The 14,058-nt window shown below is 38.4% G+C and overlaps 2 protein-coding genes across 4 annotated transcripts in view; both read right to left on the bottom strand.

Annotated features, from left to right (window-relative positions):
• The window catches only part of rapgef5b (Rap guanine nucleotide exchange factor (GEF) 5b), a 48,515-nt gene extending 46,092 nt beyond the window's left edge, over window positions 1–2,423 (bottom strand). For all 3 annotated transcript variants that reach the window (XM_053627589.1, XM_053627598.1, XM_053627607.1), the window contains exon 1: window positions 1,811–2,423. In XM_053627589.1, coding sequence (XP_053483564.1) covers window positions 1,811–1,975 — 165 coding nt within the window. In that variant the 5' untranslated portion in view covers window positions 1,976–2,423. The remainder of the gene's footprint in view (window positions 1–1,810) is intronic.
• Window positions 2,424–6,555: 4,132 nt separating this feature from the next.
• si:ch211-254p10.2 (solute carrier family 40 member 1) lies at window positions 6,556–13,341 on the bottom strand. The gene is made up of 8 exons (XM_053641719.1): window positions 13,278–13,341; window positions 12,693–12,760; window positions 12,424–12,583; window positions 11,037–11,152; window positions 10,757–10,883; window positions 10,326–10,580; window positions 8,735–9,400; window positions 6,556–6,907 (listed from the first exon to the last, which is right to left on the bottom strand). The coding sequence occupies exons 1-8, from the start codon at window positions 13,339–13,341 to the stop codon at window positions 6,648–6,650; spliced, it is 1,716 nt and encodes a 571-aa protein (XP_053497694.1). The 3' UTR covers window positions 6,556–6,647.
• Window positions 13,342–14,058: the final 717 nt, after the last annotated feature.

The raw sequence follows: 14,058 nt of genomic DNA, 5'->3' as shown, positions 1-14,058 counted from the left end.
CTTGCCAACTTTATTTTGCAATGACATTTTGAGCTGAATTTCATAATTTAACCCTTTCATCATCACTACCTAAAGAGAGCAGCACATTAATCCTTTTTCTCCAGCTCTCTCACCTTCCCATGTGTATGCTGGTCAAACAAAGTTATAAAGCTTAAATTTTTTCAAGCTAATACTGGCAGTCAGCATCATCATAACTCAGTACAACTGTGTTAAACACTATACAGCCAAAAGTATGTCAACACCTGACCATCACACCCATATGTGTGTGTGTAAGCTTCCTTCACTGGAACTAAGGGTCCCCAAAACAAGGTCCATGAAGACATGGTTTGACAAGGCTGGTGTGGAAGATCTCGAATGACCTGCATAAACCCCTGACCTTAATCGCACTGAACACTTTTGGATTGAGTTGGAACGCCGACTGCACCCCAGACCTCCTCGCCCAATCAGTGCCTGACGTCATTAATGCTCCTGTGGATGCATGAGTGCACATCCTCACAGCCACACTCCAAAATTTATTGGAAAGCCTTCCAAGATGAGTGGAGGTTATAATAACAGCAGAGAAGGGACCGAATGGGATGAGCGACAACCACATGTGGGTGTGACGGTCAGGTGTCCACAAGCTTTTTTTCCATACAGTGTACATCTGCATTGCATTCTGGAGCTTTGAGTCTAGTGTTTGCGGTTTCCACTAATTCGACACTGGATTTCTCATTAATACAGTATGATGTTGAACGTTGCAGGAAAATGGTGAGTGAGAGAAGCTCTTGCTCTTTTGCCATTAGGAGCTAAAAACAAAACAGTTACAGAGCTAAAAATTTTCTCTCTTGTTAAACTCTTTTGCACCTATACTATAATGATGTGTTGTTCATGAACGATTCGTTCATTTTGAACGAATCTTTAATATGACTCGGGAACAACGAGCCGTCTCAGAGAGTGATTAGTTAATATTTTACCACGCATGCACTGCAACATCCCCATATGTTCTGCACAGAAAACAGAAATGATTAGTTCACCTCTCAAGTCTTCGGGTTCGAGTCGTTCGTTCTTCCGGTTACCGCCGAATAAGCAATGCACCATGCAATACCGGAAACGTGATGAACAAACGACTCGAACCCGAAGACTCGAGATGTGAAATAATCATTTCTGTTTCCGGGGAACAGACGTGATAAAAAAACGACTCGGATCAGGAGATGAGGTGAACTAACAGACTGCATAGTCTGGAGACCTAATGCTAAGCAATTAATTAATCATTTCTGTTTCTCATAATTCGGTCTTGGCTGCATTAGCCTATAGTTTATAGTCTATTAAGTACCAGATGTGTTGGGGAATTTAACATGTAACATTTTGATAATATTCTGCTGAAATAAACGAAATGACTCGAAAAAAGATTCGTTCATTATGCTGAACAAGATTCAAAGAGCCGAGTCAGCAAAATGATCCGAACTTCCCATCACTACTATACTAGCAATGTCCCCCGGTGACGTCAGGGCGGCACACATTTAATGTGTTTCAGGGTGGATTTTGTCCTTAGGGTTAATCTTGCAGTTGTTGTTGCTGCTTACTTTTGTAACTTTTAATAAGAGGCGAACTATGTTTAGCAGCGGCTGATATGCTCATATGTAGTCAAACATGAAGTAGTTTGATAAAATAGTGAGTCTCAGGAGAATATGACTGCATGAACTCGGGCACTCCTTCTGTCATTCATTCGACATTTGCGAGACAGGTAGAGGAACTTTAGTACTTTTTATAGCGGAGTTGTTTACATACAGTGCTGTAAGGCTTAGATAAATAGGTTTTAGAGCACACTTACCAGCTCCGAGCTTTTCTTTCTAAACAGCGATGTGTATTTGTTCAGCACAGGTGCGTCCTCTCTGCTTGGACTCAGCCTAGCTTGTTGTTCTTTCACCACTTCACTCCAGCGCAGGTATACAAGGTCACTCTTGACCGATAGCGGACTTTTCTCTAGCATCGCCATATTCACATATACTCCAGTAACACCTAGGCGGTAACGTCTTCATCCATTCATATCATAACAATCTGGCTCAATTCAGTTAAACCGCCACTATGGTTCTCGGTTCTAAGCGAATACATTCATTTTGTCTCAACGGGAAGCACAATCAATTTAAATAAGCTCGATTTATAGGCTACAAATACAGTGTATAGCTTATTTTCCTTGTTTGGTGGTACAGCGATATGTGTAATCCTCATATGTCTAGAGGAGTGGGCGGGATTAACCGGTGAGTAAGTAAATACAGGCGTGGCTCTGGCGTCAAAGGTAAAGTCACGTGACTTATTTTAGGCCCCTAAGCTTATTGCACCGTTTGTCTCGTGTTGTAATAGAGCACCTATGTTTATTATTTTTGAATAAACTATATACTGCTCTAAGTACTCAAAAGTCATTTTTTATTTAAAAAAAAAAACTTTCAATGTTTATAAAGAATTTAATGTATTGTTTATGTGCCCCTATTGTTCTTCATTGTTTTGGGTTTTTTTTCTGTTTTAATGACCTTTTTATGTTTTTACTTTAAGTACTACTGCGATTTAATTTTAATGTAGTGGCTCATTGTATTGTATTAGACATTTGAATTACTAATTTAAAAAAAAAACTGTTTGTCATGGTTTCACAGCGTTTTAACACTCGCTTACTGTTCATATTGTCACTATGGATCTGGGCATTTTTGAGATTGGTCCCTATGCCAAATTTTGTTCTTACTCCAGTTTTTTTTTTCTGATCAAGGAACACCTTTAAAGCTCAGCTGTTAATTGGTGTATGATGCTAAAAATGTTTCTGAAGTCACTCATCAAAAAAAAAAAGATTTATTTTCTTTTGTTGTTGTTGTACACAGGCCTGCATAACAGAAAATAACACAAATAATGATTGTAATGCATTTTAGTCATTGGGAAGCATGCCATAAATATTTCTGAATTTGAATTTGAAAATTAAAAGAAAAAGACAAAAAAAAAACCCCAAAAAAAACTATATGGCCATGTGGTCACCTGAACTTCACACATCACTTATGTGGTTCTTCACCAAACTGTTGTTACAATATTGGAAGCACACAATTGTATAGAATGCCTTTGTATGCTGTTGCATTGCAATTTCTCTTCACTGGATCTACGAGGCCCAAACCTGGTACAGCATGACAATGCTGCTGTGCACAAAGCGAGCTCCATGAAGATATGTTTTGCCAAGGTTGGAGTGGAAGAACTTGAGTGGTCTAAACTCAACCCCACTGAACACCACTGGGATGAATTGGACACTGACTGTGGCCCAGTCCTTCTTATCTGACATCAGTGCCTGACCTCACTAATGCTCTTGTGGCTGAATGAGCAAATCTCTATAACCATGGTGGTGTAGTGGGTAATGTTACTGCACCGTAGCTCCAGGGTCCAGTGTTTGATTCTGAGTTTGGGTTTACTATATTTTCTGGATTTTTACATGTTCTCCCTGTGTGCATGTGGGTTTTATCCAGTTTCCTCTTGTCACTGTCCAGAGAACATGGATGAATGATTGAATGATTGAATAAACGAATGAACCATTAACACTAATTTCACTCTCTAGTTCAGTAGAGAAGGAGTGAAGTTAGAGTTAATGATTCATTCATTCATCAGCAAATATCATGCTTGCAAAAATATTTGCAAATATGGCAGCAACTTGAAAGTATGATGTTATGTTTGTTTTGAAGTCTTTATTGCTGGACAGACATTGCATCTCCTTCTCTTCCCACAACAATTAATATAAAGTTTGTATAAAGTACAGCATAATAGGCCCTGAAAATAATTCTTCCCATCCAAACTACATAGCTATATGCCAAGGCATCATTTTAGTGTTTCACTTTTAAAAGATTCTCCCATAACTGCTCAGTAGTTTATATGAGTCTACAGTACTTAGAAATATGTGTGTCAAGACATACCTTGACCTTTATCCTAACCAGCCTCATGCAAAAATTAATTCATTTAATACATGCTGGCAAAATTCACCCAGAACAGAACCTATCTACAAAAAATGTGGAGCTCCTGTCTGAAAATGAGTGGTAACTCATTACTAGGTAACTCAGCAGTAACTTTTTTGTTAATTTGAGGTCACTTTAGGAAATGTCACCAAATTTCAGGCCTAAATCAAATTATTTAGGGTGGTTTAAAGGCATTTAAATGCCTTTAAATGTCTAAATAGGTCCTTCATTAGAGTAAGGTTTGCTATAGATATTTCTTCCCGAACAATAGACATCTGTGCATACTGCTTCCAGCATCAGGCTATAAATGGTTTTATATGTGCAATTTCAAACATGAAACTGGTTCAGTGACATCCTATGGCAAAATTAAATTTTTGCATAAAACGTTAGGCATTTTTAGGTAACATATCCAATGATATTTTGAAATGAGACATGGGGATAGCTTTATACAGAGACAGAGTTTTATTTTAACTTATTGGCAACCACACAATTAATACTTGGCAAAGCCTGCCTTGGACAGACTAACAGAGGTAATGTCTAATAGGTGTTTGTTTGTTTGTTGTTTGTTGTTTGTTTGTTTTTCGTTTAACATGTGTTCAACCTCATTCAAGTGGCAATAAAGCAGTTACTGGATACTGGGACCCATCTGAATGTCTGCGTAACTGAACTGTAATTTTTATTCTCTTATGATTAAAATGCTGCCTAGCTACTCTAGGTTTTGGATAAGATTAAATTATAATTAGTTCTACATAGTAAAATCCCCAGTGTTGAATTAACACCCAGAGTGTAGTGTTTATATCGTCCAATTGGACGATATAAACACTGAAGGGGGTTAATTCAGCACTCTGGGTGTTAAATCAACACTGGGGAATTTGCTGTGTATTCCAACTTTTCTAACTGCTATAATGGCCATGTAGTCTCTCGTACACATGTATACGCATACAAGCTATTCCAACAATGTCACACATGCGGAATTCAGAACAAATACAAGTGTCGTACAACAACCATCCACTTTTATCTTATCATTTGCTAGCATGTTGGATTACCTCATTTATATAGAGATATGGAGATATCTGTTTAGAAGCTTGTGTCTATTGTCAGAGCTACATGTGTCATGTAAGCAGTGAATAAGCCCAATTTTATGCATTGTACTGTAGAATGTGTAGAGGCTCTAGAGTTGAAGGCTGTTTCAGTGTTAACTGCTGAATCTGATGTTCTTAGCTGGGGTTCTTGCTAATTTTCAGCTTTTCATTTTGGTGTGGGTATTCCCTCCATACAAATGCTCGCTCTTCTGCATTTGGAATTGGATTTTCCCTACCTAGGAAAACAGTGGTGAGTATAAAATTTGTGGCTACAGCCAAGGCATTGATCATCTAACTCTGATATCCCTTGCGTAAACTGTGTAGTTATTCCAGTGCCGACACACATGCTCAGCTGACATATTTGAATCCTGGCTCACAGTGGAATCTGGCCCAAGAAATAAACATCCAAACCTGGTAACAACCCATAAACACCACAAGAAACTTAGTCTGAATTGCTCTAAAGCTGTTTAGAATGGATGATTTTACTGCAGACATGGCTTAGATGAAAACCAGTAATCCAGGAGCTGAGACTTTGTAACGTGGGGCAATATTTTCAGCATAAAACACCTTATAGCTCAGTGGCGTAAGGGCAGCACTTTTCAGGGAAATGGTTTTCCTCATGATATTGTTGGCAGATGTTATCCAGGTGTTATACGCCACCTTATGAAGATATCCAAAGGTTAAAAAAACTCTGTAATAGAGTTTCTCCTCATCAATAACACTTATTAATAATATTTTTAAAGACACTGGTAAGATTTACTACACTATGTGCCAATACATCACTAAATGAGTAAACTTTAGTAACGTTAAGTAAAAAGTCCATAGTAATACCATTCTTAACAAGGGTTAATAATGTATTCTTATACAATATACTGTATCTCTATATACATGGGGTTTATACTGTATAAATGAATGTAACACAAATAACTGCACAAACTCTGAAATGTATGTGTCCTAAACATAAGAGTTGTGAGCTGAGGTAAGGTTCAGTCTTTTTCAACTAGAACATCAAAGAAACACATCACTTGAAGTGAGACGAGTGGACTGTTGGATAAACCCTGCTTTTTCACAGAGGCATACAAAGCTGTTTTACAAGAATAAAACACAAGTGATAGAAAGAAATGGTAGAAAAGTTCAAGATCTGCGTCAACATCACATGACATGTATGTACAGTGCAGCTTTACAATTTTGTGGCCGGTGATATTTAACACCAAACACAAATCCATTAAGGATCACATCCTATTTATCCACTGAGAATTCATTATTCCTTTAGAATCCAGCCATTCGTCCTGATATTATATATGTTTGTGTATGGTACTTTAAACCGGAGAACACCCTGGACCATTTGAGAACACAGCAGCTCCCAGAAAACTTCACAAAGTTACAGGTGCTTCCATCAACATCCACGAGGTGGTACTGTTTCCTGTTCTGAGTCACCCTAGCTGGGGTGCTGTGGCTAAACACCTATAAATGGCACACAGACAGGCAGCTGGATATGGAACTGTGAAATGAATTGTCATTGAGACAGCTGTAGTAGTTCAGTATTCACTGCAGCATGCGAGACACACATCAATTTAGGTGTCTGCACCTTTGTGTCATACAGAGGTGTGATTTATGTATCGAGGCACTGTTTCCTCTTGGCCTTCCGGGTATACAAGAAGTACATGATGTGGCCTGCAGTAATGAAAAACACAGAGATGATGACGAGAATACCAAAGTGTTGTGGCTGTGGTGCAGAGATCACCATGAGGAAGTGTAGCAGATCCATCATGTAGTTTATTGAGCTCTGGACTCCATTTACAATGCCACGCTCAGACTCACAGATGGTTTCCTGCAGAAGCTGAGTTACTGTCAGGTCAAATGACCACAGGCCTATAAATAGAAGAGCAAGAGATAGAGTTGTGAACATCAGAGACCACATGCATTCAGTTATGAATTTCACTCAGTGTTTTTGAGTAAGAGTCTCCCAACTTAGCACATCATGATTTGGCCATTTTATTAAAAAATTCCACAGAGCTATCAAATTACAGTGGATCTCCTGTGCACATGCCTTTTCAAGCCATTCCACAGGTTAGATAGGATTTTGACAACGAGTTTCAGTCATTGAAAAGTTGATGAGTTCAGTTTGAAATCATAGACTTAAAGTTAAAACTGTAATGATGCTCATACTCAAGTACAATTAGCACTATCTGATGCTAGAATATAAAAGAGGAATGATTTATATTCTCATTATCCGTTGTCAGTGGATGAGGATGGGTTCCCTTTCGAGTCTGGTTCCTCTTCCTCATGTTGCCTCAGGGTGTTTTTTCCTTGCCACCCTAGCCTCAGGCTTGCTCATTAGGTATAAATTTAAATTTGCGAAAATGTCCTTTGTTAAAAATTCTTTATTAATAAAAATTTAACTCAACTGAGTTGAATTAGGTCTGGGCTCTGACTGGGCCATTCCATAATGTTGCTCTTCTTCTTCTGAAACCATTCCTTCATTCACTTGGATTGTGCTTTGTGTCATTATTGTGCTGAAAGGTGTTTAACACAGGCCAGCATATTGTGTGCCAGAATAGAGTGATATTTTGAGTTATCCCTGATTCACTTTATCTTGACTAGGGCCTCAGTCCCAGCTGAAGCTGATGCTGCCACCACCATGCTTCACCATGGGTATGGTGTCCTTTGGGTGACAAGCTGTGGGGGTTTTACTTTGTTTGTTTTTTTAAACTAAACATATCTTTTAGAATTATGCCCCAAAAATTCTACCTTGGTCTCATCAGACTAACACATTTTGTCACATGGTTCGGCAAAAGTTAGGTGGACTTGTATGTTTTCATTTTCATATGAAAGGGCTCCTGTCTATCCATCCTACCCCAAAGCCCACACGTGAAGAATACGAGAGATTGTTGTCATATGCAGGAAGTGACCAGTTCTTTCCAAATATTCCTGCATCTCCTTTAATGTTGCCGTATGTCTCTTGGAAACCTCTCTGGTTTTCGTCTTGTTCATCTGTCAATTTTGAAGCGACCTCCTGTTTCTGGTGATGTCACTGTGGTACCCTATTATCTCCACGTGTTGATGATGGTCTTCACTGTGTTCCATGGTACATCTAATGTTTTGGGAAAAAAAAAATTGTACCCCTCTTCTGATACTGATCTACAGTGAGATTCTGTACATGCTTTGTAATCTCTTTGAGGACCATGGCTTCAGTCAGATGAAATCAAGAAGATGTCAAGACAATCCTACAGAAACAGCTGGTTTATGTATTTGGGGTTAATCAGAATTACTTCACTGATGACAGGTGTATAATATTTCTTTTTGAACATGAGTTTGAATGTGATTGTGGTTCATTCTGAGCACAGTCAGATGCCCCATCATAAAAGGGTGTGCAACCCTGTGCAACTAAGTTAAAACAGGGTTTTTTTTTCTTTTCCTTTTCCTAAAATGTTTCTATTTATTTTTCACTTGAATTTTCTTGGTTGCTATATCACATTAAAGGTGGAAAAAATATCTGACATGATTTGTTTTGGTTTCTTTTTTTCTACATCACAAAAACCTGCAATTCAACAAGACTTTCTATTGTGTGGACTTTCTATATCCACTGTATCTCATCTCAGTTCTTAACTATATCAACACTAATTAACACCAACTGTAAATGCAAAGTGTTCAAGGTTTGAGCTTAAAATGGATGCTCTAAACATTCAGTCTTCTCACCAATTCGAGCTGTGATGACTCCTAGGAACAGCAGAGAGATGGACACATAAGACTCAGGTGCTGGCGCTGTTGGTGCATTTTCAAACAGCACTGTATTGTTGGTCCAGTGTATTGAGGAGCGGTCAGGCAGCAAAGGCTGGTTGTTGCCCCACTGCAGCAGGTATCCATGTCTGCTGTGTCCTCCTCCATTCATCCCTCCCATGTCTGAGGCATTGGACTCTTTTAAGATGCTGAGATCCATAGGGCTGCCGGGGGCAAACACAGAGCACACACACAATAGCAGACAGAACAGATGCAGGCAGCTGGAGATCAAGCCTGTTTTGATCAGGCCATAGGCTTTGCGGAGATTGATGAACAGAACTGTACCCAGCAGGCCAGCCATGGCTGAGACACCCATCAGCAAGCTGAGAAGGGAACCACTGATACCTTGTGTATATGCATAACCTGTGGTGATGCAGTCAAAGCCCAGCACAGTGGTGTAGAGGAAGGCCAGGCCCAGACCTGCCAGGAACACAGGCTGCCGGTAATAAGCTCTCCAGCCCTCTCTGCAGGTGCTAAGGAGCCTGCGCAGGCGTTGCAGACATGGTGGCAGGCTAGTACTCTCTCTCAAATGCAGACCTTCGTTGTCCTCAGTGAAGGACGCTGTCTGCCTTAATGAACTCTCACCTGCATGATGAAGAAGAAAAATATTTACTACTCTTATGCAAATGCTGTGATTTCACAAACTCTTCACCCCTTTTCCATTCTTCACCCTGTAGGTTTGTCTAATTCTAAGAATACCTTTGACTTAAGTTACTTTGCAGTCTGTCTAATGTATATTATAGAGAACATGGCCACAGGACCCACTCTATATAAGCATTTTAACTTAGTTTGACTAGCGACTATGATGCTAATGTATCAGTTCCCTTCATAATATATTATACAAGCCATAAAATAATGATTATACAACAATTAGTATAATCCACTAATTTGTTTGGATGAGTTGGGTTCCAAGAGCACAACAGGAAAACATACTGAAACTGGTACTACTATACAGTAGAGCTAGCAGCAGCATCATTGGAAGCTCATCAGATAAAGATGAAAAGGAAGAAGGAAAGGGAAGCCAGCTAGCCAACAAGCTATCAGTCAATATGGCTTCAGGATCTATTTCCATTCACAGAGTAAAAATTAACAAATTATGTAATGGTATTATTTAATAATGTAAGTACCTTATCTAAAGTTAGGAATAAGTCAAAAGACATTGACAATATACTGTAAGCTCACAACTTAGTGCCTAAGTAGATATCTACATTGAAGTAAAATAATAGCTTTTTTTTTTTTTAACCGTAAATAAATATAGTTAAGATGACCTTATTGAAATCAGTGCTACGGATTCTCACCTGATCTGGATTTTCAACCACCTTAAAGAAAGCCACTTATGTCATAGTATTTAATCATTTGGCTGATTCTTAACGAGACATTTTGCTACTTTGCTATACATAAAGATACAGTATATACAGTACATGTTCACATACAGTGAAAAACATGTCTTATTAAGTGTAGTGTGACTTCAAAGTCTTGTTATTTTAGCATATTAGATCATACCCATTACCTTTTGAACTCTTCCTTTCCCCCCTCTTCTCCAGATAGCATTGTTCCTCTACCATGGGCAGTTTGACTGAAAGTGCTGGTACAATGCGATACACTCTAGAGAGGAAGACAAACTCCACAATCAAGGAGACCAGATTCCAGCCCAGGATGAAGCCACAACCCACCACATTTGAGGCCAGGGTCATGACCTGACCCACAGCCAGCGGAGCCAAAATGTTGGTCACTTGGTCAATGCGTCGCATGGTGGCGTTCATCCCTACAGCAGCATTAGAGCAATTTTCTTTGTATGTGGCCAAAAAACAGCTAATACTGATGATACAGATGTCACCCAAAAATGTTATTGGAATGATGCACGCACAGCATATTAGGTTGTTATAACGTGTATATGTTTCCATCATGAACATTTTGAATGCATGTGGATTAGGATCTTACCAGCTAGGTGGCCACGGTTGTAGCCAGTTATGACCACTATCCAGTCTCTCTGTATGGCAATGTTGAGGGCTGTGCTGGCGAGGTTCGCCACATCTGCCAGGATGATCACCACCGTATAACAAACCACCTTGTGTGAGTCATGTGATTCAACATGTTACAACACATACTACATTAGGGCAACTGCAATTCTTATTAACAGTACTGATAGCAAAATAAAATACACCAGTATTAACACATGGAGCATGTATAAATATGTGAAGAAACCATAGCAGTTACTCACAGTTAACCAACCATTCCAGATTTGCTCAATCCACTTTTTGTATGAGAATACCAGCATAAGCAAGATACTACATGCTGTCAGTGAGATGTTTTGAATGAACAAGGATGCATGAGCCACTGCAGTGAAGAACATAGAGGATTAGTTCAGTGCTTAAAAACAAGAACAGTACATCAAATGTTTTGTAACCCCTAACATTTAAATGAAACACAAGCAAATGTCAAACAAATGTTAATTAAAGAAAACAGCAAAAAAAAAATTTGCTTGGTTGCATAAGTATTCACCCCTTGAAATCAATACTTGGTAAAATAACCTTTGGCTGCAGTTATAGCTGCAAGTATTCTGTGATATGTTTTTATCAGCTTTGCACATCTATATCCTGATATTTTTGCACATTCATCTTGGCAAATGGCTCAAGCTCTATCAGACTGGCTGGAGACTACTGGTGAACTGCACCAGCACCATTGTCTTACCACCAATTGAGGTCTAGGATTTGACTGGGCAATTCTACCACAGTCAGGTTCTTGGTTTTGAACAACTCCAGTTTAGCTTTGGCAGCATGCATGGGGTTGTTGTCTTGTTGGAAGTCTCAAGTATATTGCAGACAGGAACAGGTTTTCTTCTCAGATTGCCATGTATTTGGCTTCATCCATCTTGCCTCAAATTTGGCCAGTTTTACAAGGCCTGCTGAGGAAGTACATCCCCACAACATGATGCTACCAATAACATGCTTCACTGTGAGGTTTGTGTTCTCAGGGTGATGAGCATTGTTGGGTTATGTAATACTTTGTGCCAAGACCAAAACTATTTTGGTGTCATCAGAGCATCTATTTTTATCCAAAATTGGCTTTCATCTCACCACTCGAAGAAGCCCAGCTTCTTCGAGTCTCTGGGCTATGGACACGTTTGAGCTATGGATGTATCCAGCTCCTTCAGAGTTACCCTTGTCCTTGGTTGCCTATTTGACTAATGTCCTCCTTACCTTGTGACTGATTGTTGGTGGATTGCCTCCTGTAGTTATTCCATATATGTTTTTTTAAAATAATGGATTTAATAGTGCACTGTGAGATTTTCAAAGTTTTATATATGTTTTTATAACCCAATACTGATTGATGCTTTTTTCCAGCACTTTATCCCTTGGTTTGATAGCTCCTTTGTCATTATGATGCTTATTGTTTAGGTATGATATGTTCTCTAATAAACTCAGGGGCATTTAAGCAATAGGTATATTTATATTGTGATCATGTGAAACTTTAATTGCACACAGGTAGCCTCTGCTCAGCTAATTATGTAACTTATGCAAGGCACTGTACATCAGCTTGATGACTAAAAGACTTTTTCAAGTGCAAGTTATAATGACACAGAACAACAAATCCAACAAATATACTACCTTTGTTTCTTGGGTTACGGTCCACCCAGTCTCCAATTAGAGCACCTAATAAAAGCACAGAACCAGCCAGCACCAGCCCAAAGATGGCAGTTAACAATAAGTTATGTCCGTACAGCTCAATCAGAAAGACAGAGATGGCAAAGTGCCACATACGATCACCCTGGCATGGAAGCAGAGAGACACAAAATAATGACAAATGCAGCAGAGAATAATGACAAATACAGCAGACAATAAACACTGAACATTTATATTTTAACATGGCTTCTTACCCACATTGACAATGCTCCACTGACATATATGAGGAACTTGGGGCCTGTGAGGTGGCTGAGCGCTGATCCTGAGAGACAGGGAAGTTTGGGGTTTTTGTTACATCTTAAAACATCTTAAAAGTCTTAGGTTATTCAATTATTCATCTAAAATAATTTTATTCATGAACATAGCTGGTATGTCATTAATAAAAGCATGTCATTACAAGAGGAATGCAAGTCTGGACTCGCCTGTGGGTCCTGGGAGTTTTAACAATTTAAGTCTGCCAACTCAGTATTCATTCCATTAATATTCAGTAGGGTCACTGTGGATCTGGATCCTATCACAGTAAAGATTGGATGCAGTGCAGGAATACACCCCAGATGCGACAGCAGAGCACCATATACACAAACACTCACACCTAGGGACAATTTAGAGTATTCAACCTGCCTACCGACATGTTTTTGTTTTGTTTTGAGTGGTGAGAAGAAACTGGAGAACCGAGAGGAAACCCATGTAACACAGGAAACCCACATGAAACTCTGAGTAACAGAGATGCTTGATGAATGCTACTGTGTTCTTTTGTTGGACTGGTTGAAGTTTCTCACCTGATTTACCCTTTTTCTTCTTTTTTTGTGCCACTTTGATGTCATTGTTCTCATTGTCTATCATTACACCACCACACTGAGGTAAATCTGTAATATACAATCTGTAATATATAATACAATAGATAGAATAGAATAGAATTTACATTTTAGATAGAATAGATTACATTTAGACATATATATATATATATATATATATATATATATATATATATATATATATATATATATATATATATATATATGGAGACTTTTGACTTAGTATAAATAGTATAAGTATAAGTGGTGAAGTATAAGACTACAGTATATAACTGTTCTGATATATCAGTTTATAATTTAATTCAATATGTTTAAACTTCCCATGACAATTTTATTCACAACGTTCTGAATTTCTCTGGTTCGCAGTAAATCAGCCAATCAAACAGCAAAAATACTTCAAATTAATTGGTACTACTTTAGAGGTTCCCTTTACTGACGTTACAAACCATTATCTTCAGCGTTAATACACCACAAGCAACACTATATTAAAACTACTAAAGTACCATATTAATTTGTTTTTTCTTTCTAAAAAATCTACACAAGTCAATGAGTAACATTGCCACAATGGCAACACCTTAATGAACATGTTTGCAGTTGTTAACTGACAAAGTACATAACCAATATTTAAACTTAGAGACCAGAGTTTAGTATGTTATCAAATTTTAGTAACATTCTGTAATTTATTTTTTGCTAATTTATGTGCACTTTTTGTTTTCATTGAATACATTGAATATTACAAATGTAC

Source organism: Ictalurus furcatus, chromosome 1 (assembly GCF_023375685.1).
Source record: "Ictalurus furcatus strain D&B chromosome 1, Billie_1.0, whole genome shotgun sequence".
Taxonomy (NCBI): Eukaryota; Metazoa; Chordata; class Actinopteri; order Siluriformes; family Ictaluridae; genus Ictalurus; species Ictalurus furcatus.
This window is presented reverse-complemented; position numbering and strand designations above follow the sequence as displayed.

Coding starts and splice junctions, on each gene's coding strand:
- si:ch211-254p10.2 (XM_053641719.1), bottom strand. CDS start 13,341: ATGATAGACAATGAGAACAATGACATCAAAGTGGCACAAAAAAAGAAG. Junction 12,584..12,692: donor GTGGAGCATTGTCAATGTGG/GTAAGAAGCCAT, acceptor CTTCCATGCCAG/GGTGATCGTATGTGGCACTT. Junction 10,884..11,036: donor TCTGGAATGGTTGGTTAACT/GTGAGTAACTGC, acceptor GACTCACACAAG/GTGGTTTGTTATACGGTGGT.